Source organism: Eschrichtius robustus, chromosome 4 (genome assembly GCF_028021215.1).
Source record: "Eschrichtius robustus isolate mEscRob2 chromosome 4, mEscRob2.pri, whole genome shotgun sequence".
Taxonomy (NCBI): Eukaryota; Metazoa; Chordata; class Mammalia; order Artiodactyla; family Eschrichtiidae; genus Eschrichtius; species Eschrichtius robustus.
The window spans coordinates 41424944-41451102 of record NC_090827.1 but is presented as its reverse complement, the minus strand read 5'-3'; the positions used below and the strand labels follow the sequence as shown (position 1 = coordinate 41451102).

Here is a 26159-nt window from a genome sequence, read left to right as displayed (position 1 = left end):
TGCTGTTCCCTGCTTAACCAGTGTTAGTTGAGCTTGATTTATAGGTGGGTGGTGCATGGGGCAGCTTACAGCTTGCTTTACTAAACTGTATGTGAAAGTAACCAGAGGCACCATAGGGAAGTCACAGGAGTCCGTCTAAAGGGTATTTTAAAGTTTTGTGGGAAGCATAGTATACTTGTCATATGTGGGGCACTGTGCAAAGTACTAGCTCGAGTTTCAACTTTAACTTATTCTGCATTTCTTTTGGTGATATCATATCCTTGCACAGCTAAGTTTTTAATGCTTACTGTGGTAAAGAGCAAGTACCATGTGAAAATCAGTGTGGAACAGGAAATGAGGATGAGCTATGAAATCTGATTCCAAAATTTGAGAATTTGTGCAGTACCCAAGACGCATATACATCCCATTAATAAATAATTTTACTAATATAATAATGAAGGAAACATTTTTTTTCAATTTGTGCATTGTTTTTCAAATGGCTAATAAATTGTTAAGTTATAAGGTTAAAATATAAAATATAATTGTTAAAATATAAAATATAAAGTAGTTGGGTCAAACTAATAAACAGAAATGTTCAATATATATTTTTGTCTGGAACACCATAAAAAATTACTGTGAAGCTAAGAGTGTCATGAATCAAGGAAGTTTGGGAACCTTTAGGTTAAGCCATTGTTAATCTAGTTTGGTTTCAGGGAGTGATTTAATGTCTGTTATGTTCCTTTGAAAACAAAATCAACTTGCGTTAATTTACATACTGTTGGAGTCAATAAAGTATACATATTTTAATTAGTTTTGACAAAAGCATAATGCAGCAATCAAGACATAGAACATTTCTATCACAGCAAAAGGTACCTCTCTGCTCTTTCCTAGTCAGTTCCTTGTGCTTCTCTAACCCCACCCCGTTTCTGTTGACGGGCAACTACTGATCTGTTTCTGTCACTGTCAAATAGATTTGTTTTTATTAAGGTTTTATGTAAATAGAATCATGCAATGTGTGCTCCTTGGAGTTGGGTTTCTTCTTAGCATGTTTTAAGATTCATCTATGTTGTTTTGTATTAGTAGTTCCCTCTTATTTATTGCTAAGTAGTGTTCCTTTGTATGAGTATATCACAACTTTTTAACCCATTCATCTCTTGATGAATATTTGGGTTGTTTCCAGATTTTGGCTATTATGAACAAGCTGCTATGAATATTGGTGTACAATTCTTTGTGTATTTCATAAATATGTAAGAGTGGAATTGTTAACTGGTATGGCAGCTGAAACTGCCAAGCTCTTTTCCAAGGTAGTTGCACAATTTTACATTTCTACAAGCAATGTATGAGCTTTCTACTTACTCCACATCCTGTTAACACCTGGTATTGCTGCTCTTTTTAATATTAGACATTTGAGTGGGTTCCTAGCAGTTTCTCGTTCTGGTTTTAATTTGCATTTTTGTAATGCCTAGAGATGCTGAGCATCTTTGCATTGCTTATTGGCCGCTTGTGTATCTTCTTTTGTTAAGTGTGTATTCAAATCTTTTGCCCATTTTTTGTTTGGTTTGTTTTCTTATTGTTGAGTTTTGAAGTTTCTTTATATATTATGGATATAAGTCCTATATAATAAGTCCTTATAACTTATAAGTCCTTTATAAGTTTCTTTATATATTATGGATATCGGATGTATGAGTTACAAATATTTTCCCCCCAGTCTCTGTCTTGCCTTTTTGTTTTCTTAATCTGGCTTTTGAAGAACATAGGAATTTAATTATTATGGATTCCAATTTAACAGTTTTTCGTCTTATTCTCATGATTTTTGTGTCTTATCTAAGAAATCTTTGCTGATTCCAAGGTTAGAAAGATTTACTCATGTTTTCTTCTAAGTATTATATTTTTAGCATTTATATTTAGGCCTGTGATCCATTTTCAGTTAATTTTTGTGTATGGTATGAGCTAACTATCAAGGTTTATTTTATCTTTTGTTTTTCATAAGGATACCCTGGTGTTCCAGCACTATTTGTGTTTTAAATACTATTCTTTCTCCATTCATTGCCTTACTGTGGCATCTTTGAGGCTCTATTTGATTTCAGTTACTTAGCTGTCTTTTTTTATGCTAATACTTTACTGTCTTGATTATTGTAGCTTTGTAGTAAGTCTTGAAAACCGGAAGTCTAAACCATCAACTATTCTTTTTCAAATCCTTTGCGATTTTCTAAGTCCTTTGCATTTCTAGATGTATTTTAGAACCAGCTTATTGCTTTCTACAAAAAAGTCTACTGGGGTTTTATTTGGTACTGTATTAACATATAGATCAGTTAGAGGATAATTGACATCTCACTAATACTGGATTATCCAATCTGTGACCATGATATCTCTTTATTTACTTAGGTCTTTATTAATTTCTCCCAGCAGTGTTTTTTGGTTTTCATTGTACAGGTCATGCATACATTTTGTTAAATGTATTTTTAAGTATTTCATGTTTTTTAGGTAATATCTTAAGTTGCATTTTTAAAAAAGTTAATTTCCAATCATTTGTTCCTAGTGTATAGAAATATAGTTGAGTTTTATTGACTTTTTAACAGGACCTTGCTGAACTTGCTAATTAGTTTTACTAGTTTTTTGTTGTTGCTGTTTTAGTATTTTCTACATACTTGTTCATGTAGACTGTAAGCTTTACTTCTTCATATCCAATCTGTATGCCTTTTCTCTTTTTTCCCTTATTGTACTAAATAGGACCTCCAGGATAAATAGTTAAAATAGAAATGACAAGAGTAGACATTTTTGCCTTGTTCCTGATTTTAGAGGGAAAGCATTCATACATACTTTATAGACGCTTTTTCAAGTTGAGGAATTTCTTTTCTATTTCTTGTTTTCTGAGAGTTTTTATTAGAAGGATACTGAATTTTGTAAAATGAATCTTGCTTTTTTATTGAGTCAGTCAATCTCTGCCTTTCATTGGAACGTTCACATAATTTACATCCGATGTATCAATAAGTATAGATATTGTGTGACTTAAATCTACTGTCTTGCTATTTGTTTTCTATTCCTTTCATCTGTTCTTTGATTCTTTCCTCTTTCTCTGCTTTGATTTAGATTGCCTATTATTTAGTATTTCACTTATTTCTACTATTGGTTTATTAGTTTTTTTTTAAACTTTAACTTATCATAGTCTACCAATAAATGACATTGTACAGTGTAAGACCTTTCCAACATAATCCTGCAATTCCCCGTCCTGTCCTCGGTTTTGTTATTTTCGTAGATTTTACTTCTTCATATATTATGGTCCTTTTGATACATTTTTATTATTTTTGATTCATTCATTTATATTTTTAAAAAATGAAAAATGAAGAAGATCATATACTTTGTATTTACCTCTGTATTTATCTATGTATTAACCATTTCTAGGATACTTCTTTGTGTAGATTCATGTTTCCGTCTCATATCATTTTCCTTCCATTTGAATTGTTTTATTATTTCTTATAATGGAGATTTACTGTCAGTGGCTTTTGTGAGCTTTAATTTGCCTGAAAAAGCCTTTGTTCTTCTTTCAGCTTTGAAAAATAGTTTTACTGATTATAAAATTTTAAGGTGACAGTTTTCTTTTTTGAGCTTTTTAAAGATACTCTTTTGTTTAACTGACTTGCATAGTTTCTAACAAGAAGTGTGTGGTCTTCCTCTATATGTAATATGTCTTTTTTTTCTCTTGCTGGTTTTAAGATTTACTCTTGTCACTGATTTTTAGAAAATGAATATAATATATGTTGGTATGGGTTTATGTGTGTGTGTGTGTATGTGTGTGCATGTTTAGCCTACTTTAGATTATTTGAACTTCTCAGTTCTGTGGGTTTATGGTTTATGAAATATGAAACTTTTTGCTATTATTTCTTTAATATATTTTCTGATTTTTTTCTTCTTCTAGAATTCACATTACATTTATTTTAGACCTTAGATATAAGCAAACAGAGCATTGAGATGCTATTTTTTGCCTAATTTGTAAGAAATGTTTTGTTTTGCATTGTTTTCATGGTATTCTCTTTATGTTCACTAATCCTTCTTTATCAAATGCCTTATTGCCATTAATTCTGTCAAGCGAATTATTCATTTCAAATATTTTTTGTATTGATAAGTTTTGATAATTTTCATTATCTATTTTTCTCCTTTCAGTGTTGTCTTAAAAAAAATACCTGACCATAGTTGTAACTATTCTAATGTCTTTTTCTTCTAATTTCATCATCTGTATTTCTGGGTTTATTTTTATTTACTGATAGTCTGCTGGTTATTTCAGACTTTGTTGTTTGTTTAGTAATTTTGGATTAGATATTGGACATTATGATTTTTACCACATAAATATCTGGATTTCGCTGCTTTTTTTTTTTTTAAAGATCGTTGGGCTTTATTCTTCTAGTCAGTAGATTACTTTCAGTTATATTTATTTGAAGTTTGTTTTATTTTGCCATTTATTTTTTATTTTATTTTTTTTAAACCTCTTTATTGGAGTATAATTGCTTTACAATGGTGTGTTAGTTTCTGCTTTATAACAAAGTGAATCAGCTATACATATACATATATCTCCATATCTCCTCCCTCTTGTGTCTCCCTCCCACCTTCCCTATCCCACCCCTATAAGTGGTCACAAAGCACTGAGCTGATCTCCCTGTGCTATGTGGCTGCTTCCCATTAGCTATCTGTTTTACATTTGGTAGTGTATATATGTCCATGCCACTCTCACTTCGTCCCAGCTTACCCTTCCCCCTCCCTGTGTCCTCAAGTCCATTCTCTATGTCTGTGTCTTTATTCCTGTCCTGCCCTTAGGTTCTTCAGAACCATTTTTTTTATTTTTTAGATTCCATATATATGTGTTAGCATATGGTATTTGTTTTTCTCTTTCTGACTTACTTCACTCTGTATGACAGACTCTAGGTCCATCCACCTCACTACAAATAACTCAATTTCATTTCTTTTTATCGCTGAGTAATATTCCATTGTATATATGTGTCACAACTTCTTTATCCATTCATCTGTTGATGGACACTTAGGTTGCTTCCATGTCCTGGCTATTGTCAATAGAGCTGCAATGAACATTGTGGTACATGACTCTTTTTGAATTATGGTTTTCTCAGGGTATATGCCCAGTAGTGGGATTGCTGGGTCATATGGTAGTTCTATTTTTAGTTTCTTAGGGAACCTCCATACTGTTCTCCATAGTGGTTGTATCAATTTACATTCCCACCAACAGTGCAAGAGGGTTCCCTTTTCTCCACACCCTCTCCAGCATTTATTGTTTGTAGATTTTTTGATGATGGCCATTCTAACCAGTGTGAGATGATATCTCATTGTAGTTTTGATTTGCATTTCTCTAATGATTAATGATGTTGAGCATTCTTTCATGTGTTTGTTGGCAATCTGTGTATCTTCTTTGTAGAAATGTCTATTTAGGTCTTCTGCCCATTTTTGGATTGGGTTGTTTATTTTTTTGATGTTGAGCTGCATGAGCTGCTTGTAAATTTTGGAGAGTAATCCTTTGTCAGTTGCTTCATTTGCAAATACTTTCTCCCATTCTGCGGGTTGTCTTTTCATCTTGTTTATGGTTTCCTTTGCTGTGCAAAAGCTTTTAAGTTTCATTAGGTTCCATTTGTTTATTTTTGTTTTTATTTCCATTTCTCTAGGAGGTGGATCAAAAAGGATCTTGCTGTGATGTATGTCATAGAGTGTTTTGCTTATGTTTTCCTCTAAGAGATTTATAGTCTCTGGCCTTACATTTAGGTCTTTAATCCATTTTGAGTTTATTTTTATGTATGGTGTTAAGGAGTGTTCTACTTTCATTCTTTTACCTATAGCTGTCCAGTTTTCCCAGCACCACTTATGGAAGAGGCTGTCTTTTCTCCATTGTATATTCTTGCCTCCTTTATCAAAAATAAGGTGACCATATGTGCGTGGGTTTATCTCTGGGCTTATTATCCTGTTCTATTGATCTATATTTCTGTTTTTGTGCCCGTACCATATTGTCTTGATTACTGTAGCTTTGTCGTATAGTCTGTAGTCTCCAGACTACTGTACTACTGTAGTTGCAGCCTCCAGACTACTGTACTACTGTAGTTGGAGCCTGTTTCCTCCAACTCCGTTTTTCTTCCTCAAGAATGCTTTGGCTATTTGGGGTCTTTGGTGCTTCCATACAAATTGTGAAATTTTTTGTTCTAGTTCTGTGAAAAATGCCATTGGTAGTTTGATAGGGAGTGCATTGAATCTGTAGATTGCCTTGGGTGTGTTAGTTATTTTCACAATGTTGATTCTTCCAATCCAAGAACATGGTATATGTCTCCATCTGTTTGTATCATCTTTAATTTCTCTCATCAGTGTCTTACAGTTTTCTGCATACATGTCTTTTGTCTCCTTAGGTAGGTTTATTCCTACGTAGTTTATTATTTTGGTTGCAGTGGTAAATGGGAGTGTTTCCTTAATTTCTCTTTCAGATTTTTCATCATTAGTGTATAGGAATGCAAGAGATTTCTGTGCATTAATTTTGTATACTGCTACTTTACCAAATTCATTGATTAGCTCTAATAGTTTCCTGGTAGCATCTTTAGGTTTCTCTATGTATAGTGTCATGTCATCTGCAAATAGTGACAGCTTTACTTCTTCTTTTCTGATTTGGATTCCTTTTATTTCTTTTTCTTCTCTGATTGCTGTGGCTAGAACTTCCAAAACTATGTTGAATGATAGTGGTGAGAGTGGACAACTTTGTCTTGTTCCTGATCTTAGAGGAAATGGTTTCAGTTTTTCACCATTGAGAATGATGTTGGCTGTGGGTTTGTCGTATATGGCCTTTATTTTATTGAGGTAAGTTCCCTCTATGCCTACTTTCTGGAGGGTTTTTATCATAAATGGGTGTTGAATTTTTTCAGAAGCTTTTTCTGCATCTATTGAGACGATCATACGGTTTTTCTCCTTCAAATTGTTAATATGGTTTATCACATTGATTTATTTGCGTATATTGAAGAATCCTTGCATTCCTGGGATACACCCCACTTGATCATGGTGTATGATCCTTTTAATATGCTGTTGGATTCTGTTTGCTACTATGTTGAGGATTTCTCATCTATGTTCATCAGTGATATTGGTCTGTAGTTTTCTTTTATTGTGACGTCTTTGTGTGGTTCTGGTATCAGGGTTATGGTGGCCTCGTAGAATGAGTTGGAGAGTGTTCCTCCCTCTGCTATATTTTGGAAGAGTTTGAGAAGGATAGGTGTTAGCTCTTCTCTTAATGTTTGATAGAATTCACCTGTGAAGCCATCTGGTCCTGGGCTTTTGTTTGTTGAAAGATTTTTAATCACAGTCTCAATTTCAGTGCTTGTGATTGGTCTGTGTATATTTTCTATTCCTTCCTGGTTGAGTCTCGGAAGGTTGTGCTTTTCTAAGAATTTTTCCATTTCTTCCAGGTTGTCCATTTTATTGGCATAGAGTTGCTTGTAGTAATCTCTCATGATCCTTTGTATTTCTGCAGTGTCAGTTGTTACTTCTCCTTTTTCATTTCTCATTTTATTGATTTGAGTCTTCCTTTTTTCCTTGATGAGTCTGGCTAATGTTTTATCAATTTTGTTTATCTTCTCAAAGAAGCAGCTTTTAGTTTTATTGATCTTTGCAATTGTTTCCTTCATTTCTTTTTCATTTATTTCTGATCTGCCCTTTATGATTTCTTTCCTTCTGCTAACTTTGGGTTTTTTTTTTTGTTCTTCTTTCTCTAATTGCTTTAGGTGTAAGGTTAGGTTGTTTATTTGAGATGTTTCTTGTTTCTTGAGGTAGGATTTTATTGCTATAAACTTCGATCTTAGAACTGCTTTTGCTGCATCCCATAGGTTTTGGATTGTCGTGTTTTCATTGTCCTTTGTTTCTAGGTATTTTTTGATTTCCTCTTTGATTTCTGTAGTGATCTCTTGGTTATTTAGTAGTGTATTGTTTAGCATCCATGTGTTTGTATTTTTTACAGATTTTTTCCTGTAAGTGATATCTAGTCTCATAGCGTTGTGGTCGGAAAAGATACTTGATATGATTTAAATTTTCTTAAATTTACCAATCCTTGATTTGTAACCCAAGATATGGTCTATCCTGGAGAATGTTCCATGAGCACTTGAGAAGAAAGTGTATTCTGTTGTTTTTGGATGGACTGTCCTATAAATATCAATTAAGTCCATCTTGTTTAATGTATCATTTAAAGCTTGTGTTTCCTTATTTATTTTCATTTTGGATGATCTGTGCATTGGTGAAAGTGGGGTGTTAACATCCATTACTATTATTGTGTTACTGTTGATTTCCCCTTTTATGGCTGTTAGTATTTGCCTTATGTATTGAGGTGCTCCTATGTTGGGTGCATAAATATTTGCAAGTGTTATATATTCTTCTTGCATTGATCCCTTGATCATTATGTAGTGTCCTTCTCTGTCTCTTCTAATAGTCTTTATTTAAACATCTATTTTGCCTGATATGAGAATTGCTACTCCAGCTTTCTTTTGTTTTCCATTTGCATGGAATATCTTTTTCCATCCCCTCACTTTCAGTCTGTATGTGTCCGTAGGTCTGAAGTGGGTCTCTTGTAGACAGCATCTATATGGGTCTTGTTTTTGTATCTATTCAGCCAGTCTGTGTCTTTTGGTTGGAGCATTTAATCCATTTGCATTTAAGGTAATTATTGATATGTATGTTCCTATTACCATTTTCTTAATTGTTTTGGGTTTGTTATTGTAGGTCTTTTCCTCCTCTTGTTTTCCTGCCTAGAGAAGTTCCTTTAGCATTTGTTGTAAAGCTGGTTTGGTGGTGCTAAATTCTCTTAGCTTTTGCTTGTTTGTAAAGGTTTTAATTTCTCCGTCAAATCTGAGTGAGATCCTTGCTAGGTAGAGTAATCTTGGTTGTAGGTTTTTCCCTTTCATCACTTTAAATATGTCCTGCCACACCCTTCTGGCTTGCAGAGTTTCTGCTGAGAAATCAAGTGGTAACCTTATGGGGATTCCCTTGTATGTTACTTGTTGCTTTCCCTTGCTGCTTTTAATATTTGTTCTTTGTATTTAATTTTTGATAGTTTGATTAATAGTTGTATTGGTGTGTTTTTCCTTGGATTTATCCTGTATGGGACTCTCTGTGCTTCCTGGACTTGATTAACTATTTCCTTTCTCATATTAGGGAAGTTTTCAACTATAATCTCTTCAAATATTTTCTCAGTCCCCTTCTTTTTCTCTTCTTCTTCTGGGACCACTGTAATTCGATTGTTGGTGCGTTTAATGTTGTTCCAGAGGTCTCTGAGACTGTCCTCAATTCTTTTCATTCTTTTTTCTTTATTCTGCTGTGTGGTAGTTATTTCCACTATTTTATCTTCCAGGTCACTTATCCGTTCTTCTGCCTCAGTTATTCTGCTATTGATTCCTTCTAGAGAATTTTTAATTTCATTTATTATGTTGTTCATCATTGTCTGTTTGCTCTTTAGTTCTTCTTGGTCCTTGTTAAACGTTTCTTGTATTTTCTCCATTCTATTTCCAAGATTTTAGATCATCTTTAATATCATTATTCTGAATTCTTTTTCAGGTAGACTGCCTACTTTCTCTTCATTTGCTTGGTCTGTTGGGCTTTTACTTTCCTCTTTCATCTGCTGTGTATTTCTCTGTCTTCTGTTTTGCTTAACTTAGTGTGTTTGGGGTCTCCTTTTTGCAGGCTGCATGTTCTTAGTTCCCATTGTTTTTGGTGTCTTTCCCCAGTGGCTAAGGTTGGTTCAGTGGGTTGTGTAGGCTTCCTGGTGGAGGGGACTGGTGCCTGTGTTTTGGTGAATGAAGCTGGATATTGTCTTTCTGGTGGGCAGGACCGTGTCCAGTCATGTGTTTTGGGGTGTCTGTGACATTATGATTTTAGGCAGCCTCTCTGCTAATGGTTGTGGTTGTGTTCCTGTCTTGCTAGTTGTTTGGCATGGGGTGTCCAGCCTTGTAGCTTGCTGGTCGTTGAGTGGAGCTGGGTCTTAGTGTTGAGATGGAGATATCTGGGAGAGCTTTTGCTGTTTGGTATTATGTGTAGCGGGGAGGTCTCTTTTGTTCCAATGTCCTGAACTCAGCTCTCCCATCTCAGAGGCTCAGGCCTGACCCCTGGCCAGTGCACCAAGACTCTGTCAGCCACACGGCTGAGAAGAAAAGGGTAGAAGAGAAAAGAAAGGAAGAAAGAATAAAGAAGTAAATAAATCAATAAATTAAATAAAATTATTAAAATAAAAAGTTAAAAAATATTATTAAAAATAAAAAAGTAATAAAAGAAAGAAAGCAGAGAGCAACCAAACCAATAAACAAATCCACCAATGATAACAAGTGTTAAAAACTACACTAAAAAAAAAAACCAACAAAAAACAAACAAAAAATGGAGAGATAGAACCCTAGGACAAATGGTAAAAGCAAAGCTCTACAGACCTAATTAGACAAAGAAGCATACACACACACACTCACAAAAGGAGAAAAAGGAAAAAAAAATATATATATATTAAAAAAAAAGGAAGAGAGCAAGGAAATCAATAAACAAATCTACCAATGATAATAAGCTCTAAATACTAAACTGAGATAAACATAAAACCAGAAATAAATTAGATGCAGAAAGCAAACCTCAAGTCTACAGTTGCTTCCAAAGTCCACCGCCTTAATTTTGGGATGATTCGTTGTCTATTCAGGTATTCCACAGATGTAGGGTACATCAAGTTGATTGTTCAGATTTAATCCGCTGCTCCTGAGGTTGTATGGCGAGATTTCCCTTTCTCTTCTTTGTTTGCACAGCTCCTGGGGTTCAGCTTTCGATTTGGCCCCGCCTCTGCGCATAGGTCGCCTGAGGGCATCTGTTCTTCACTTAGACAGGACAGGGTGAAAGGAACAGCTGATTAGGGGGCTCTGGCTCACTCAGGCCGGGGGGAGTGAGGGGTATGGAACGTGGGACAAGCCTGTGGCGGCAGAGGTCAGTGTGATGTTGGGCAGAGGCCAGTGTGATGTTGCAACAGCCTGAGGCCTGCCGTATGTTCTCCCCCGGCAAGTTGTCCCTCGATCACGGGACCCTGGCAGTGGCGGGCTGCACAGGCTCCTGGGATGGGAGATGTGGATAGATGTGGATAGCCTTGCACAGAGGGTTCTTTGTGGCTGCAGCAGCATCCTTAGCGTTTCATGCCTGTCTCTGGTGTCTGCGCTGATAGACGCGGCTTGTGCCTGTCTCTGGAGCTCGTTTAGGTGGTGCTCTGAATCCCCTCTCCTCGCGCACCGCGAAACAATGGTCTCTTGCCTCTTAGGCAGGTCCAGAGTTTTCCCGGACTCCCTCCTGGCTAGCTGTGGTGCACTAGTCCCCTTCAGGCTGTGTTCACACAGCCAACCCTAGTCCTCTCCCTGGGATCTGACCTCCGAAGCCTGAGCCTCAGCTCCCAGCCCCCACCCACCCCAGCGGGTGAGCTGACAAGCCTCTCGGGCTGGTGAGTGCTGGTCGGCACCGATCCTCTGTGCCGGAGTCTCTCCGCTTTGCCCTCTGCACCCCTGTTGCTGCGCTCTCCTCCGTGGCTCTGAAGCTTTCCCCCACCCACACCGTGTCTCCGCCAGTGAAGGGGCTTCCTAGTGTGTGGAAACCTTTCCTCCTTCACAGCTCCCTCTCACTGGTGCAGGTTCCGTCCCTATTCTTTTGTCTCTGTTTTTTCTTTTTTCTTTTGCCCTACCCAGGTACATGGGGAGTTTCTTGCCTTTTGAGAAGTCTGAGGTCTTCTGCCAGTGTTCATTAGGTGTTCTGTAGGCGTTGTTCTACGTGTAGATGTATTTCTGATGTATTTGTGGGGAGGAAGGTGATCTCCATGTCTTACTTCTCTGCCATCTTGAAGGTCTCTGAAGTTTGTTTTACTTTTAAGCTTTGTTAATTGGTCCCAGAACAGCCTTTACTCTGAATGAGTTTTTTAAAATGGAAGTTTTATTGAGATATAATTCACATATCTTACCATTCACCCATTTATTATGTATAATTCAGTGATTTTTATTGTATCACAAAGTTGTGCAAACATTACCACTTTCTAATGTTAAAGTATGTTCATCCCCCAAAGAAATAGTATACTTATCAGCATTCCCTCCTGATTTTTCCTGCTTCCCAGTACTCTAATCTAATTCTATTTGTATAGATTTGTCTCTTCTGGACAATTCATGTAAAGGAAAGTGTACAGTATGAGATCTTTTGTGGTTGATGTTTTTTCAGTTAGTATAATGTTTTCAGGGTCCACCTATGTTGTAGTATGCATTAATACTTCATTCCTTTTTATTACTAAATAATATTGTGTGGGTATATCACATTTTATCTATTTGTCAGTTGATGGTCATTGGGCTGTTTCTACCTTTTGGCTGTTATGAACAATGCTGCTATGAACCCTTCTGTACAAGGTTTTATGTGCACACATGTTTTTATTTCTCTTGGGTATGTACCTAGAGTGGAATTGCTGGTAATATGGTAACTCTCCACTTAACTTTTTAAGAAATTTCAAGATTGCTTTCCAAAGTGGCCACATCATTTTACATTACCGCAGCTGTATATGAGGATTTCGATGTCTTCATATTCTCTTGAACACCTGTTATTATCTGACTTTTTGATTATAGCCATTTTCGTGGGTGTGAAATGGTATCTCATTGTGGTTTGGTTTTGATTTGTATTTCCCTCATGACTAATGATGTTGAATGTGTTTTTGTGTGCTTATGATAAGGCTATTTGTATGTCTTTTTTTGAGAAATGTTTATTCAGAACTTTTGCCTGTTTAAAAACTGAGCTCCCTTTTTATTTGCTAAATTTTAAGAGGTTTTCAAAAAAAAATACTTAATTGTGGTAACATACACATAAAACTTACCACTTTAACTATTTTTAAGTGTACAGTGCAGTAGTGTTAAGTATTATTATGTTGTGCAACCTAGCTGCAGAACTCTCTTCATTCACAAAACTGAAACTCTGTACTTATTGAACAACAACTCCCCACTCCTCCTCTCCTCAGCCTCAGTTTTAAGAGTTTTAAAAATATATTCTAGAAACAAATCCATTATCAGATATATGATTTGCAAATATTTTCTCCCATTCTGTGGCTTGTCTTCCCACTTGCCTGATGTTTTCCTTTGAAGCACACATTTCAGTTTGATGAAGTCCAATTTGTCTATATTTTGTCTTATTATTTGTGCTTTGGTGTCATATCTAAAAAATTATTTCCTAATTCAAGTTCATGAAGATTTATTCCTGTGTTTTCTTATAAAAGTTTTATACTTTTAGCTCTCACATTTAAGCGTTTGATTCGTTTTGAGTTAATTTTTGTATTTGGTGCAACTTTATTCCTTTACATTTGGATTTTTAGTTGTCTCAGCATCATTTGCCGAAAAGAATATTCTCTCCTTATTGTATTTCTTGACAGCTTCACCAAAAATCAGTTGATCATAAATGTAAATATCTGTGGACTCTCGATTGTGTTTCATTGAACTGTATGTCAGTTCTTAGGCTAGTAGTACAGTCTTGAATACTGTGGTTTTGTAATGCATTTTTTGAATTAGGAAGTATGAGTTCTCCAACTTTGTTCTTGTTCAAGATTGTTTTGGCTGTTGTTGGTATCTTACATTTCTGTATGAATCTAAGATGCACTTGTTAATTTTTACAAAAAAAAGTACTAGGATTTTGATAGATATTGCCTCAAATCTCTAGATCAATTTGGAAAGATTTGTCATCTTATGAGTATTAAATCTTCCAATCCATGAATATGGGATATTATGCCATTTATTTAGGTCTTCTTCAATTTCTTTTTGTAGTTTTCAGTGAACAAGTCTTGCATGTAATTTGTTAAATTCATTCCTAAATATTTTCTTCTTTTATGTGCAATATCAAATGGAATTGTTTCTTAATTTCATTTTTGGGTTATTTGTTGCTTATGGATGGTAACTAAATTGATTTTTATATTTTTATCTTCTACAGTACAACCTTGCTGTTCTAGTTTATTAGCTCTGATAGTTTGTTTTTTTATGTGTGGATTTCTTGGCATTTTCTATATTTAAGATTCTATATATAAGATGATGTATTTGTAAACTGCCCTCGTTTTAGTTCTTTCTGGACACTTTTTATTTCTTTTCCTTGCTTAGTGGCCCTGGCTAGGACCTCTAGTACAGCATCTTGAGGACATTATGCTATGTGAGATAAACCAGCCACAGAAGGACAAATACTAGATGATTCCAATGATATGAGATAAAAGCAAAGTCATAGAAACAAAGAGTAGAATGGTGGTTGCCAAGGGCTGGGGGAAGGGAAAAAAGGAATTACTAGTCACTGGTACTAAATTCTTAGTTATGCAAGATGAATAAGTTCTGGAGGTCTGCTGTACAACATTGTGTTTATAGATAATAACACCTTATTATCTGTTAATAATTATCTTATTATCTGTTAATAATTATCTGTTAATATCACTTAATATCTGTTAATGAGGTAGATCTCCTGTTAAGTGTTCTTACCACAATAAAATTATAAAAAAAGTGGTGAAAGCAGACATCTTGTCTTTTTCCTGACCTTAGGGGAGAAAGCATTCAGTCTTTTACCATCAGCTTAGGACATTAGCTATCAATTTTGTGTAGATGGTCTTTGTTTATTGAAGGGAGTTTACTTTTTATTCCTATCTTGTTGAGTGTTTTATCAGGAAGAGTTGTTGGATTTTGTCAAATGCTCTTTGTGCTTCTACTGAGATGATCATGTGATTTTTGTCCTTCATTTTTATTAATGTAGTATATTACATTGATTATTCAAATTTAAACCAACCTTGCATGTCTGGGATAATCCCACTTGGTTATAGTTTATTTTCTCATCCATTTAAAAGACAAAAGCAAGAAAATTTTCTGAATCTTTGTTAATAGATGCACAATATAAAAAAATGTAATTAAAAAAAAATAAATTTATTTATTTATTTTTGGCTGTATTGGGTGTTTGTTGCTGCTTGCGGGCTTTCTCTAGTTGTGGCAAGCAGGGGCTACTCTTCATTGCTTTGCGTGGGCTTCTCATTGTGGTGGCTTCTCTTGTAGTGGAGCATGGGCTCTAGGCACACGGGCTTCAGTAGTTGTGGCTCGCAGGATCTAGAGCGCAGGCTCAGTAGCTGTGGTGCACGGGCTTAGTTGCTCTGCTGCATGTGGGATCTCCCTGGACCAGGGATCGAACCCGTGTGCCCTGCATTGGCAGGCAGATTCTTAACCACTGCGCCACCAGGGAGGTCCCAAAAAGATGTCATTTTTGACATCAATAATATAAAGTGGGGGGAAGTGGAGATATAAATGAGTAGTTTCTGTTTGTGATTGAAGTTGTTATCAGTTTAGAGTATTGTAACTTTAAGTTATTTTATATAATTTCCATGGTAACCACAAATAAAATACCCATAGAAATTACACAGAATAAAAGGAGGAAGGGATCAAAGCATATAAATACGAAAAAAGTCAATGAAATACAAAGGAAAACAATTAACAATTAACAAATTACAATGAAGAAAATGGCAATACTAAGTCTTTCCCATTCAGTAATTACAGTACATGTGACGAGACTAAACCTCCAACTGAAAAGAAGTAAATTGGCTGAATGGATTCAAGAAACAAGGTGTCCACTGTGTTTTGTCCAGGAAAGACACACTAAGGACATACATAGGCTGAATGTGAAAGGGTGGATAAAGATAGTACATGCAAATGATAACCAAAAGAGAGCAGAGGTAGCCATACTTATAATCGGAAAAGATAGACTTTAAGTCAAAAACTGTTACAAGAGACAAAGAAGGAAATTATATAATGATAAAAGTGTCAGTTCACCAGGAAGATATAACAATTAAAAATATATGCACCTAACATCAGAACTGCCAAATATATGAAGCAAACATTGACAGAACTGAAGGAAGAATTATGCAGAAACACAATAATAGTAGGATACTTCAATATAGTGCTTTCAATAATGGACAGAACAACCAGACAGTAGATCAGTAATGAAACAGAGTTCTTGAACAATATTGATCCATTGCACCGAACAGACATATATAGAACATCCTGCCCAACAATAGTAGAGTGAGTACACATTCTTCTCAAGGTCATATGGAACATTCTTTAGGATAGACCACATATTACCACGTATTACCACGTAACAAGTCTTAACAAATTTAATAATATTGAACTCATACCAAGTATCTTTTCTGACCACAATGGAATGAAATCAGTAGTAGAAGGAAACTGGAAAATACACAGATATGTGGAAATTAAGCAACACAATCTTAAAAAACTAGTGGGTCAAAGGAGAAACTACAAGGGTAATTAGAAAATATCTTGATACAAGTGAAATCTAAAATGACATACCAAAACTTATGGGATGCAGAGAAAGCAATACTAAGAGGGAAGTTCATAGTGATAAATGCCTACTTTAAAAAAAAGAATGATCTCAAGTCAATAACCTAATCTATGCTTCAAGGAACTAGAAAAAGAAGAGCAAACTAAACCCAAAGCTAGCAGAGGAATGGAAGTGGTAAAGATTAGAGCAGAAATAAATGAAATAGAGACTAAAAAAGAAATAGAAAAACTCAACAAAACTGAGTCAGTTTTTTTTAAAAAGACCAAAAAACCTGAGAAATTCTTAGCTAGAATAATTAAGGAAAAAAGAGAGGACTTTAACTAAAAGCAGAAATGAAAGAGTAGGCATTACAGCTAATGCTATGAATATAAAAAGAATTATGAGACTACTATGAACAATTACATGTCAACAAATTGTATAACCTAGAAGAAATAGATGTTCCTAGAAACATACAACCTACCAAGACTGAAGAAATAAAAACCTGAACAGACTATCGCTAATAAGGAAATTGAATCAATAATCAAAAACCTCTGAATAAGGAAAAGCCCAGGACTAAATGGCTTTACTGGAGAATTCTATCAAACATTAAAGAAGAATTAACACCAGTTCTCCTCAACTCTTCCAAAAAATAAAGAGGAGGGAACACTTCCAAACTCATTTTCTGAGTTTAGCATTGCCCTGAAACCACAACCAGACAAAGGTCATCAAAGGTCATACCCTGTGACCAACTGGGATTTATTCCTGAAATGTAAAGCTGGTTCAACATATGAAAAAAAATCAGTGTAATACGACACATTAACAGAGTGAAGGACAAAAACTACACTATCATCTCAATAGATGCAAATAAAGTATTTGACAAAATTCAACACCCTTTAATAATAAAAACACTCAACAATTTACAAATAAAAGGAAACTTCCTCAAAATAATAAGACCATATATGAAAAGCCCACAGCCAACATCATATGCAACAAGAATCGGTTGTAGTTCTACATACTATCAGTGAACAATCCGAAAAGGAAACTAAGACAGTAATCCCATTTATAATAGCATAAAAAGCAATACTTAGTAATAAACTTAACCAAGGGAGCAGAAGACTTGTACAGTGAGTAAAAAGTGTAAAACATAGCTGAAAGAATTAAATAAGACACAAATAAATGGCAAGATATCTTATGTTCATGGACTGAAGGACTTAAAATTGTTAAAAATGCATGCTACTCAAAGTGATCTACAGATTCAGTGTAATTCCTATGAATGTCCCAATGGCATTTTTTTGCAATAATGAAGAAACCACCCTAAAATTTACATGGAATCTCAAGGGTCCCTGAATAGCCAAAACAATCTGAAAAAGAATAGCAAATTTAGAGGTCTCACACTTCAGGATTTCAAAACATATTACAAAGCTACAGTAATCAAAACATTATGGTACTTGCATAAAGAGAGATACATAGACTAATGGAACAGAATAGAGTCCAGAAATGAATCCTTGTATTTATGGTGAAATGATCTTCTATAAGGATACAAAACCATGCAATGGGGAAAGATTAATCTCTTAAGCAGGACTTCCCTGGTGGCACAGTGGTTAAGAATCCACCTGCGAATTCAGGGCACACGGGTTCGAGCCCTGGTCTGGGAAGATTCCACGTGCCGTGGAGCAACTAAGCCCGCAAGCCACAACTACTGAGCCTGCATGCCACAACTACTGAAGCCCAGACGCCTAGAGCCCGTGCTCTGCAACAAAAGAAGCCACTGCAATGAGAAGCCAGCGCACCATAACAAAGAGTAGCCCCTGCTCACTGCAACTAGAGAAAGCCTGTGCGCAGCAACGAAGACCCAACAAATAAATTTAATCTCTTAAGCACATGGTGTTTTAAAAAATGGATACCCATGTGGAAAAGAGTGAAGTTGGATCCTTACCTTCCATACATTAAAATTAACTCAAAATAGATTAAAGACTTAAACATAAGACCTACACATAAGATTTCTGCATGAAAACACATGAAGAGCTTCATGACATTGAGTTTGGCAATGATTTCTTGGATATGACACCAAAAAAAATAGGAAACAAAGACAAAAATAGACAATGAAATGAGACTTCATCAAGCTTAAAATCTTTTGTGCATTGAAATTTTTGTGCATCAAGGAACAGTGTAAAAAGGCAACCCATGAAATGAGAGACAATATTTCAAACCAAATATCTGATAAAGTGTTAATAATATCCAGAGTATATGATGAACTCGTACAAGTCAACAACAAGAACAACAAACCCAACTAATTTAAAAAGTGGGCAAAGGACTTGAATAGAATTTTTTCCAAAGATAATATATAAATGTGTAACAGGCATATGAAAAAATGCTCAAAGTCACTAATCATCAGAGAAATGTAAATCAGAACCACAAGAGATAATCACCTTACACCCATTAGTGTGACCGTTGTTAAATAAGAATAAGTGTGGTTTAGGGTGTGTGGAGAAATTGGTACCCTTATGCACTGTTGGTGGGAATGTAAAATGGTGCAGCCTCTATGGAAAACAATATGGTGATTCTTCAAGAAATAAAAAATAGAATTACCACATGATTGAGCAGTCTTACTTCTATGTATATATCCAAAAGAACTGAAAGCAGGATATGAAAGAGCTATTTGCACACCCATGTTCATTGCAGCATTATTCACAATAGATAAGAGGTCGAAGCAACCTAATTGTCTATGGATGGATGAATAAAGAAAATGTGGTATGTATTTACAATGGAATATTATTCAGCTTTAGAAAAGAAAAAAAAACCCTGACACATCCTACAGCATGGGTGAATCTTAAGGATGTTATATACCAGTCACAAAATGACAAATACTCTGTGACTCCCCTCGTTTGAGTTATATAAAGTAGTCAAACTCATGGAATCATAAAGTAGAATGATGTTTGCCAGGGTACGGGGGGAAGTGGAAATGAGTTGTTATTCAACGGGAATTTCAATTTCACAAGACATAAAAGTTCTAGAGATTTGTTGTACAATAGTGTGCTGTAGTTAACAACACTGCACTGTACACTTAAAAATGTTTAAGTTGGTAAATTTTATGTTATGTTCTTTTTACCAAAATTTAAAAAAAGACAATACAATAAAAAAAACAAAACATGCTGTGTAGGATATTAATTTTACATTTTTTTAAATGTAAGGTTTTAATGTCAAGTTGACTTGATTTCCAGTATATCTTTAAAATGAATTCAGTCTACTTTAGAAGTAACTAAGCATGCAAGGCTTCCCTTAATTGACATTGTTAGGAAAATGATCAGTGTTCTACTTAAATTTTTATATTTCTGGTGATTTGTAGTTAATTTTTCTTTTTGTGGTCTATCTTAACTGTTCTACTTTTTATTAATTCTTAGGGTACATTTAAATTTAAAGCAGAAAGTGACCTGTTCCTTGCTGAGCATCACAAACTTTTATTGTATGATGGCAAACTCTCTAGTGCCATTGCATTCACATACAATCCACGCGCCACAGATGCCCAGCTCTGCCTCGAATCATCCCCTAAGGACAACCCTTCAATTTTTGTTCATTCACCGCATGCACTCATGCTCCAGGTACTAGCGGTAATCTTTTAAGAATATTTTTAATGGTAAATTTTGATGTATTATTGAGGTGTATTTGGTAGCTTCTGACATGTAATGTAACATTTTATTGTTCTTGTTATGTTTCATTTTGAATTGTTTTGGAAAAGAATCATTGGCATCTTTACTGTGTCTTCTGTTTTACAAGGATGTGAAGGCGGTTTTAACACATTCCATCCAAAGTGCCATGCATTCAATTGGAGGAGTACAAGTGCTGTTTCCACTTTTTGCACAGTTGGATTATAGGCAATATTTATCTGATGAAGTTGACTTGACTATATGGTGAGTGCTTTTGTTTTTTCTTTCATTTGATGTGAGAGTTATTTTCATCACTGTTGAGCCGCACAATATTTTTTTCAAACTTTAAAATTTGTTGTAGGGTTAAAAGAGAATATAAAGAAATTTTTGAACTATAATTATTATAAATTCAATTCAATAATAATAATATTAATTTAAGTTGTTTATCAGTAGGAAATATGGAAGCTCTAAAAAACATAATAATGTTTCTTAAAATAATTAATTAATTAATTTATGGCTGCGTTGGGTCTTCGTTGCTGGGTGCGGGCTTTCTCTAGTTGCGGTGAGCGGAGGCTACTCTTCGTTGCGGTGCGCTGGCTTCTGATTGCGGTGGCTTCTTTTTGTTATGGAGCATGGGCTCTGAATTCGTTGGCTTCAGTAGTTGTGGCACGTGGGCTTAGTTGCTCCGCGGCATGTGGAATCTTCCCAGACCAGGGCTCGAACCCGTGTCCCCTGCATTGGCAGGCGGATTCTTAACCACTGCACCACCAGGGAAGTCCCAATAATGTTATTTTCAAATAAAGTTAGACATAGTGATAATAGATTTATCAGAAATGTATGTATTTTTGTCTAAAATATAGTTTTAAAATATTTTAAATGGTTATGTGGCAGTGATTTCTTATGGTAATTCAGCTTTCCATATTTAATTATTATTGATTGCTAGTAAGTAATTGAAATCTAAAATTTTTGATTATGTTACATAATAAGTGATATGGTTTTTAAAAATTAGATCATATGTTTGGCACCTTTGTCTCCTTTGTTGTAGTGTTGAGTGTAGAAAAGGAAGAGACATGAATTCTAGGACAAGTTATAACAATGTTGGAAAGGATGTCTAAATGAATTTTTCATGGTTGTATAATTTAGTGAATCTATTTATAATAAAGTAATTATGTTTAATTATTTGAGTAATTTTAATGTTTTTCATTCTCCTTTTTTGAAATTCTCTTTCTAATTTCTACTTTTATGTGCAACTTGAGGTTTACTACCAATGTATATATTTAATGATGTAATAATTTTTCCAGATTATTTTTAGGCAATGGAATGACTTTTTTTTTTAAAGGAATTATGTATCAAAGCTAGTATTGACTACATTTAAAAAAATTAAAATAATATTATCCTTGACATATTGCTACTTCATAAAATTTTTTGCATTCTGGTCTAAAACCTTTATAACAGGGCTTAGTTTTTTTTTTTTAATTAACTTTTCAACATTATTGGAATTGCTGACAGTTAAAAGTACTTTTGTGGAGGAGGTTGGCTGTTCTCCCTTTCTTTGTGGGAATCCCTCAAAACTTTTGAGAAGGACGTAACAGCCAACCTTATTCCATTCCATTTTGAGTATCTACAAGTTGTGAGGTTGAGAGCATGGCTGTAGTCTTACTACTTTACAATTTTTCTGTTGGGATAATGAACAAAATTCTTAAATTATTATTCAAGTACTTCAGTTTGTCTACAGCTTTACTTTCTTATTTTCCCCTTTATGAACCCTATGCTCCGTTCAAATTAGGCCAGTTTGGAGCCCTAACACATTTGGAGGCTATCTATGCTAGTCTGTTTGCTCCACATCTTTTCCTTCTATTTGGCCTCTAACCCTCCAAAATTGAATATACTTGCTCATCTAAGTTACATCCATTCTTTAGGGCTTTAATATACTTATGTTAGCCATTTTATTACTTGTTTTTGGACATTCCTAATTTTGCTCTATTTCATGCATGTTTTTTATATTGTTTCTAAGTGATTCATTTGTTAATATATTTGTGATAAAGGATATGAACTAAATATTTGAGTAATAAATCCTAATCTTACATTAAAATTTTAGTCCTGAAATAATGTTGGAGGCAGTTTTAGTAGAGTGTCAATTTCCTTGGAATAGAAACTTTTTATTAAGGTAGATGAAAGACTGCATCTATTTAACCGCCCCCCCACCTTTTTAAAAAATAGAATATGTTTTTTCAAACCATTGTCTTTTTTCTTATTCCAGTTCAACTTTGCTGGCTTTTATCATGGAGTTGTTGAAGAACTCAATTGCTATGCAAGAGCAGATGCTAGCCTGCAAGGGCTTTTTGGTAATAGGATATAGTCTTGAAAAGGTAAAGTATCAAATGCTTTACATTTTTGATTCTTAATTTGCAGGCCATGAAACTTAGTCTCCTAAGTGGTTGAGAAATTCTGTCTGCAAGTGTGTCTCCTTGGTTATATAAAATTACCTAAATTAAAATAACCTTTTGTTGTTTTAACTTGCCCCCACTGCTTTATTAGAGGAATGTGGTATTGAGTCTCATGGTATCTTTAACTTTGAGCATAATTTGTGGACCTACTTTTTCTGGTATTGACAGCCTTTAATTTACTTACCTTGCCTTGTGTTGGTAGTGACCTTTGAAATATCTTCCTCTGCAGTCTTCCAAATCCCATGTCAGCAGAGCAGTACTTGAACTTTGCCTTGCATTTTCAAAATATCTGAGTAATCTGCAGAATGGGATGCCCCTACTCAAGCAATTGTGTGATCACATTCTTCTTAACCCAGCTATATGGATTCATACCCCAGCCAAGGTAATACATATATTGACTTTGTGCTAATATGTTCAGTAAGTTTTTGTACTTGAGAAGAGTGATAATTATGAGGATTTTCTTTTATCCTTTTACATGCTATTATGTAAGATTTCAGTGGAATGCATTTTTTGACTAAATATACTTTTGCAAGTCAGTATTTCTTCCCTCCCTTCCTCCCTTCCTAAAGCAATATCAGTATTTCTTTTTTAAAAAAGCTATAGTCTTTATTTTCTGTTGTTAAATAAAATTTTATTTGAGAGAGACTTTGATTTATATTTACTAAACCAAAGTTGGATAGTTCCAGTGTAAGTATAATGTTTCCTATCAACTGTAGCTCTGTTCTATTGCAAATATACATACATATATATCTATGTATCCATATGTATGTATGCATACATATATATAAATACATACTCACTGTGCTCTCTCTCTGTCTTTTATACACACATATTCCTTCCACCAACGTGATGAGCTCTTGAGTTTAATTTTTACAGGAACAGCTAAAATGTCACCCTTTCTTGAAGGCTTCCATGCTATACAGGTCACATTTAATCATTTTAATTTCACATTAATTCAAATTATTAAATACAGTTATATTTTACACAGTAATTTATTTAGTACTGTAACAGGAAATCAATTACATTAAGTGAACATAAGTGAATTTGTGATAAAATATATAAGTAAAACCTTTGATAAATCCTAATGTTCTATTAAGTTATCCTAAAAATTTGATTTCCTCTCTCTTTTGGTTCACTTGCAAGTGTTTACCATTGTTCAGGTTGGAATAACACATACTTACTCTAGTTGTCAGAAAAAAATGTCTGCAGACTTTTTTACTTTTCTGGAGTCATAGTATCTTACTTTCAGCTGCTCTTTTCAAATGTTAAGGAGAAAAACAGCTGCTGACTCTGATTGCCATTTGGAAATAATCAAAGGAGGCAGCTGGAGGTTGTAGCTTTTTATCTCTGGGTTCAAATTTGACCTCTTTCTCTTCTATGACCCTCAGTCTTATTTCTTTTCAAGGATTGTTTCAAGTTACTTTTTAAACCTTTACTAAACACTTCTTTGTCGTATTAAGCAGCGTATTTGTAAGGCTTTGGGCCTCTTTTGAAGAGGTCAAAAAGCCTCTTCTTTTTTTTTTTTTTTAATATTTTGTCACTAGAAGAATGATAGCAATTCTGTATTTTATTTTTTGAAAGACATACTCATAATTTCTCAGATTTTCATGCACTTTTTTTTTTTTTTTAATTTATTCACTTATGGCTGTGTTGGGTCTTCGTTTCTGTGCGAGGGCTTTCTCCAGCTGCGGCAAGTGGGGGCCACTCCTCATGGCGGTGCGTGGGCCTCTCACCATCGCGGCCTCTCCTGTTGCGGAGCACAGGCTCCAGACGCGCAGGCTCAGCAGTTGTGGCCCACGGGCCCAGTCGCTCCGCAGCATGTGGGATCCCCCCAGACCAGGGCCCGAACCCGTGTCCCCCGCACCGGCAGGCAAATTCCCATCCACTGCGCCACCAGGGAAGCCCCAAAAAGCCTCTTCTTATGAGATACTTACTTGTAGGGGAATATTTAAAAATTTTCTATGTATCGTTTCCTTAAGTCCATCATATTATTACACTCTATTTCTTACCTTTTCCTTGTTAATAATTTTCTTTAATTTCTTCTTCAGAATTTGCAGTTGATTTGGTAATATTAAAGTTAACTTTTGTTTCAGCCTTCTGCTTTGTGTATCCATGAGGGGTTATATCTAATTTTATTATAAAGGTAGTTATAACAAAAGGCAGATGCAAAGTTTGTTTTGACCCGAAGGTCACACAATTTGGGGGAGGAAGGAGCTTTTTAAGAAAAAGAATACAACATACTGCATGCAAAATAAGGTTTAGGGTCTTGGAAGGAACATGTCTAAATGAGTGGGCATGAAGTTTAAGCTTCATTAGCTTCATGGTAAATTCACCTCTGGTTACCAAAGTTGAAGGTATGGATGTATGAATCAATCTTTGCTTTTGGAAAAGGGTGCTCACAGTCATTTATAATATCCATTTAAGTTTGATCTGCTCAGAGACAGGCTTTGAAATGACCTAACAAGAGAGATGAATTTTCTTGTAGGTAGCAGTCTTTCATTTGCTGAGTGGCTCCTTTATGCTGGGCACTGTGGATACAGTGGTGAGCAAGACAGATCTGATTCCTGCCCTCATAGAATTTAGGTGTAATGGGAAAGACAGATGTTAATGTATAATTTGTGTGGTTATAAGATTATATAAAGAGTGAAAGAGGAAAGGTTTATTCATAATTAGAATATGAATAATCTTGAGGTCTCCAATATGTTGCTGTTAAAGCCTGTTCATTTTTCTTTAACTATAATATCATTCTCGGTAGACTGACTTTCTCCACTTTTCCATATCTTAATTTATCACTTTTCGTCAGAATTCCTTTATGCTTTTAACATATCACTCTCATCAGATCATTTCTTAGCCTCCAAACTTGTCACGGTTTCTCGTTGTTTTCAGAATAAAGCATTAGGTCTTCACGCCAATTCTTTCTAGGCTTTCTATGTGAAAAACTCACTTGTCCTCAATGGCTAGGTGGGTACAAAAGGTTATCCTAGAGCAGTGGTTCTTAATCTTGGCTGTCTATAGAATTAGTTGGGAGAGGTTTTTTGTTTTTTGTTTTTTTTCAAACAAAACAAGACAAAAACAGAATCCCACTCCCTCCACCCTCGATTCTAATTTAATTGGTCTGGGACAGGACCCAGACATCGGTATTTTTAAAATGTTTTTCAGGTATTTTAATGCACAGTCAAGGATGAGGATGGTTGTTCTAGATTTGGCGAAACTTTTTGTATCATCTACCATTTTCCCTGTTTGAAATTTCCTCTTTTGTTCTGTCTACCTATTGTTCTACTCATCTTCAAAGGCTACCTTAATACCGCCTCTATTAGTGAAACTTTTCTTGACTATGTTAGCTTACCCTAAAATAATTTCTCTGGCCTCTGAATTAATAGTGTTTAATAGCTGTATGGCACTTGTTTATTGCCACATAACCTTTCTTATGTTTCAGTAGGTGAGGTGTCGTTATTACCTTTTATTTTTTCACTTAAATTTATGTATTTTTTATCTTCTCCATTACTGAGGGACAGTGTCTATGCCACTGTATTTTCAGTAATACAGTGCTGCACATATAGGTGGAGGTAAATATTTTCTGCATGACTGAAATAGCATGGTTAAGAATTTGAACCATGTCGTAGAAAGTGCTATGTATCCTCAGTGACAAGTAAGCTAGGCCTATCTATTTGAACAGCAGTAGCTACATCAAAGTAATGTTATCTTTCAGCAAGTCTGTAGATTATAGCATATTTATGGTTTTCTAAACTACAATCATTTT

At 34.9% G+C, this 26159-nt stretch overlaps 1 protein-coding gene across 3 annotated transcripts in view; it reads left to right on the top strand.

The window, feature by feature from the left end:
• Positions 1–26159, top strand: part of LRBA (LPS responsive beige-like anchor protein) — a 750846-nt gene that overhangs the window by 106551 nt on the left and 618136 nt on the right. For all 3 annotated transcript variants that reach the window (XM_068542607.1, XM_068542608.1, XM_068542606.1), the window contains exons 10-13: positions 19710–19907; positions 20083–20216; positions 22213–22321; positions 22629–22781. In XM_068542607.1, coding sequence (XP_068398708.1) covers positions 19710–19907; positions 20083–20216; positions 22213–22321; positions 22629–22781 — 594 coding nt within the window. The remainder of the gene's footprint in view (positions 1–19709; positions 19908–20082; positions 20217–22212; positions 22322–22628; positions 22782–26159) is intronic.